General features: G+C 42.9%; 1 protein-coding gene across 1 annotated transcript; it reads right to left on the minus strand.

The window, feature by feature from the left end:
- Positions 1-505: 505 nt before the first annotated feature.
- On the minus strand, positions 506-3,252 carry LOC114645458 (nodal homolog). Its single transcript, XM_028793312.2, has 3 exons — positions 2,806-3,252; positions 1,431-2,233; positions 506-1,271 (listed from the first exon to the last, which is right to left on the minus strand). Exons 1-3 carry the CDS (start codon positions 3,074-3,076, stop codon positions 1,119-1,121), a joined length of 1,227 nt encoding a protein of 408 aa, XP_028649145.2. The 5' UTR covers positions 3,077-3,252; the 3' UTR covers positions 506-1,118.
- Positions 3,253-3,893: the final 641 nt, after the last annotated feature.

Consider the following 3,893-nt stretch of genomic DNA (forward strand, 5'->3'; position numbering starts at 1 on the left):
TAGATAGATAGATAGATAGATAGATAGATAGATAGATAGATAGATAGATAGATAGATAGATAGATAGATAGACATCCCTATGGCACCCTTAAAAACAGCTACATAGAAGAAGTAGTTCTGATTGCATACTGACTAATATGAGGTAGCATAAATGGACAATCTAGTAACTTATTGTCATTTCAGTGTAATTGTTTACCCTTCCTAAGCTTTTTTTTTCTTAAATGGAGTCCAAGACTTCGGCAGCTCCAGCTCAGCGCAACACACTGGTCTCTCAGCCTCTGTCAGAGAATCTTCAAGTTTTGTCCGCTGCACTTTCACTTCCTGCCACCCCACAGAGTCTTGTGTCAAAATAAACAGGACTCCCCCTCGGTCCCCAGACTGAGGTTCCAGGACCTGACCTCAGCTGACTGCCACACTCGAGTCAGTGTGACAAGGAGGCAGGCACGACAGTTTTTGTAAAGCAAGCAGTAATAGGCCGCATTATTTTGCTCTTAAATCAATTATGAAGAATAGGCCTGAACCATCCATCGGGCCATCACATAGAGGAAATGGTGAATCATCTCGTTATTAGTTAGATCTCCTGGAGATACCAATTAAAAAATGATAATCAGCCATACTAGACATTATACATGAGAGTGTGCAGCCCATTCAGACCAGAAAAACTAAAACAAACAGAATGCACTGTTACAAAAAAAAAAGCGATTTTATTTGCAGGCAATGCTGTCTAAACTATTCATTTTACACATTCAACTGCAATTCCCATTCAAATTCTACTAGGGTCTATTATATTATTTATATAGGTTGTCCCTTCACATTTTATGTACAAATGGATTTATTTACAAAAATATATATTTTTACAAATTCATTATACTCAATGAAGCTTAAATCATTACTCAGTATAAAAAGACACTTTACAGTAAAACTAGTATATATATTTATATATATAAAAAAAAACAAAAGTCCTGAATTAACACAGCAGCAGACCAAAGCGCGAGGTGCAGCTGTCTACCACACAGTTCCTGTGTTAATCTCTCCAAATGTTATGTGCTTTGTTCTCAAGTGTTGCGAGTTGCTTTCTTTTTTGGGGCCTTCCTTCCTTTGTCCTGCTTCTGCTTCTCTCACTGACATCCACACTCCTCCACAATCATGTCCTCGTGATGCCGCAAAGTCACCTCTCCATTTTCATAGTACAACATGGAGAGAGGGCTGAGTTTAGTGGGCACGCAAGATGGGCATGGCACTCGGTTCGGCTGGTACAGCTTCAGCAAGCTCTGCAAAATAATAAAAGAAAAACAAGAGTTAGTAGTTGTTTGACAAAAGTGAAATACATCTTAGAAGTCAAGACCAGAGACTTGCTTCTCTCCCAGAGTTATAAACATATTTATCATTTGTAGGCTAACCCCACTGAACATACAGAAATGTAAGCTCACCTGCATGTAGGCGTGATTGGTTGGCTTGAAGGACTCATCCACCGGACTGGGGCATTCTCCCTCACACCTGAAGGCGTTGTATCTCTTGGGGTACACAATCCAGTCATTCCAGCCAATCTGTTCAAAGTCCACCCACATGTCGACCTTTCTGCACAACGGTTTGGCGACAGTGTCTTCCAATTGTGGACTGTCTGCCACAGCTCCAGCTGCTTTCACCCTCTCTCTTTGCTTGCGGTTTCTTTTGTGCCGACGACCTGAAAGCTCTTCAGATGCAGCCTTGTCCAGAATTACAAATTTAGAGTGTTCCACAGTTTGGATGAGAGTCGGCGCTCCTCTGGAGTTCATGGACTTGGATTGTTTGGAGAAGACGACCATCATGACCCGGTCCTCAGTGTTGTGGTACACCTTGTGTTTTCCATTGTGCAGAAGTTGTAGCCGCGCTGAGCCATCATCCGCTTGGGATTCCTCTGCATAAGAGTCTTTGTGAGGAGGCATTTGGAACTTATCAGGATTGCTGGCACTCTGCAGAAGCCAGTACTTCAGCAACGAGGTTATGTTGAACACTTTCCAAGAAGAATCCATTGGACTTGGTGATGCAGAAAAGCTGCCCAGGAAAAGACGGTCTTTGCACCCTGAGTCAGAGCAGCTAAGATCCTGAGAGTGGAAAATCTCCACGGTGGCATTCTTTGAGTTGGAAAACTGGGGAATCCTGATCCTCAGTTCAGACATCTGGACAATCTCATTAGGCGAAATAGACGACATGTCAAAAGTAAAACTCCATTTGTCCCCAATCTGATAGCAACCTGGATTAAGCAGAACACAAGACAAAAATGTTAGAAACAAAAATAAAGGGAATGAAACTCACAAGCAGAAGACACATAAGCAGACATTACTAGATTTGATGAAAAGCAAGAAATAAGGGAGCCTGTTCTGATGTAATCTGCAGTTGTTACAAAACTCAAGAGGAAGGCTAGAATTCTTCTAAACACTAGCAGATGGTAAAAAAGCAAGGCAGTGAAAAGGGGACAGTCAGCATGCCATGTGTCAAAACAACGGTGGGATGTGTATTGCCCTCCAGAGCCTCACCTCTAACCCCCCCTGCCGCCTCTAGCCCACTTTTATAACAGACGTCTAGCCTTTCAATACACAAAATGGGTCCTTAATGTTCAATACGCATTGCTGACACAGTCCCGCTGTGGAAAGATTTGATAAGACCCCATTGGGTACGGTGGCTAATGACAAGGAGGTTAAGCGTGGGTTTACTGGGCATATCAAAAGCAACACTTCAAGTACTATAATAATAATAATAAATTTAAAAAAATTAAAATAATAGTAATAATAATGCAGATCAAATCATCAGTAAAAGCTCACTTACTTTTTGCCCGCAGGCTGAGCACGGAGTCCGCCTCCCGCACTGCTGAGCTCTCCTCGGCAATTCTCGGCCCGCTGTCCTCGCCCAGTCTGAAGGTGCGGTACAGCTGCATCATGTAAAGCGGGTACCTGGGCAGGTGATGCGCACTCTTATATCCCAAGACGCTCTTCAGCCCGGTCGCATGCCCTCCAGGTAGCTGAAGCGGCTCCGCGCCGCACATGCTGATCAAGGCACCCAGCAGGACCCATCGCACACAGGGGCGGCTGCTCAGCATCTTCTCCGACCTCTCTGCGCAGACGAGTTTTGAAGGAGGGAGACAGAGACAGAGAGAGAGAGTGAGAGAGACGCGCTGTGATCCTACTTGCTCGGCTTGCACTCGGCTTCTGGCTCTGACAGGACACTCCGGGCTCTATATAGAAGGCGAGCGCGCTTTGATGAACGCCCCGTCAAACGAGCCTTTGATGTGACCCTCTCCCCATCAAAGGTCAGCGCTGCCAAGTTCATTGTCTGCAAAGTGCTGCCCTTTCTTCTCGAAGTGCTCTCTTCTGCTCGCCTCTGATTCGAGGTTGTCTGATTGTATTGGTGGCTTTTTGTCATTGTCCCACTGTAGGACGCGCGCTGTGCCTGTCATTTGTAATTGTAATTCCGTTTAGTTTCATGGATTACTCGTCACTTTTTTGTACTTTGCTTTGCCTATCAGTTTGTATGCTTAACTTGTGTTGCAATGTATACTCAGGCACTGTAAAATAAATAATGTGAATAAAAGCGTCACATAATGAAATTAAATACAGGATAAAATTTAAATATCCATTATTGTGAATTGCGCAGTTTTGGGTCGATGTTTAAAATGAACTACAAGAAAAAGTAGTGTATATTAAATAAACAAACAAGCAAATACATACGTAAAACGAAAATATACACACGGATTTGAAATATCCTGTTTAAAAGTACTGCTTGTGTCACAGTTATTTCAACTCGCTAAATAAAATATTGATTGTTTTTCAATTCAGTACACAAAGGGAAATAAAATACGTATACACTCTTAGAAATGCCGTTTTTTTAATGGCACTTTACTGGTTTGTGTAATTGCT

This window comes from Erpetoichthys calabaricus, chromosome 1 (genome assembly GCF_900747795.2).
Source record: "Erpetoichthys calabaricus chromosome 1, fErpCal1.3, whole genome shotgun sequence".
In the NCBI taxonomy this organism is placed as follows: Eukaryota; Metazoa; Chordata; class Cladistia; order Polypteriformes; family Polypteridae; genus Erpetoichthys; species Erpetoichthys calabaricus.

Coding starts and splice junctions, on each gene's coding strand:
- LOC114645458 (XM_028793312.2), bottom strand. CDS start 3,076: ATGCTGAGCAGCCGCCCCTGTGTGCGATGGGTCCTGCTGGGTGCCTTG. Junction 2,234..2,805: donor GCTCAGCCTGCGGGCAAAAA/GTAAGTGAGCTT, acceptor TGCTTAATCCAG/GTTGCTATCAGATTGGGGAC. Junction 1,272..1,430: donor CCAATCACGCCTACATGCAG/GTGAGCTTACAT, acceptor ATTATTTTGCAG/AGCTTGCTGAAGCTGTACCA.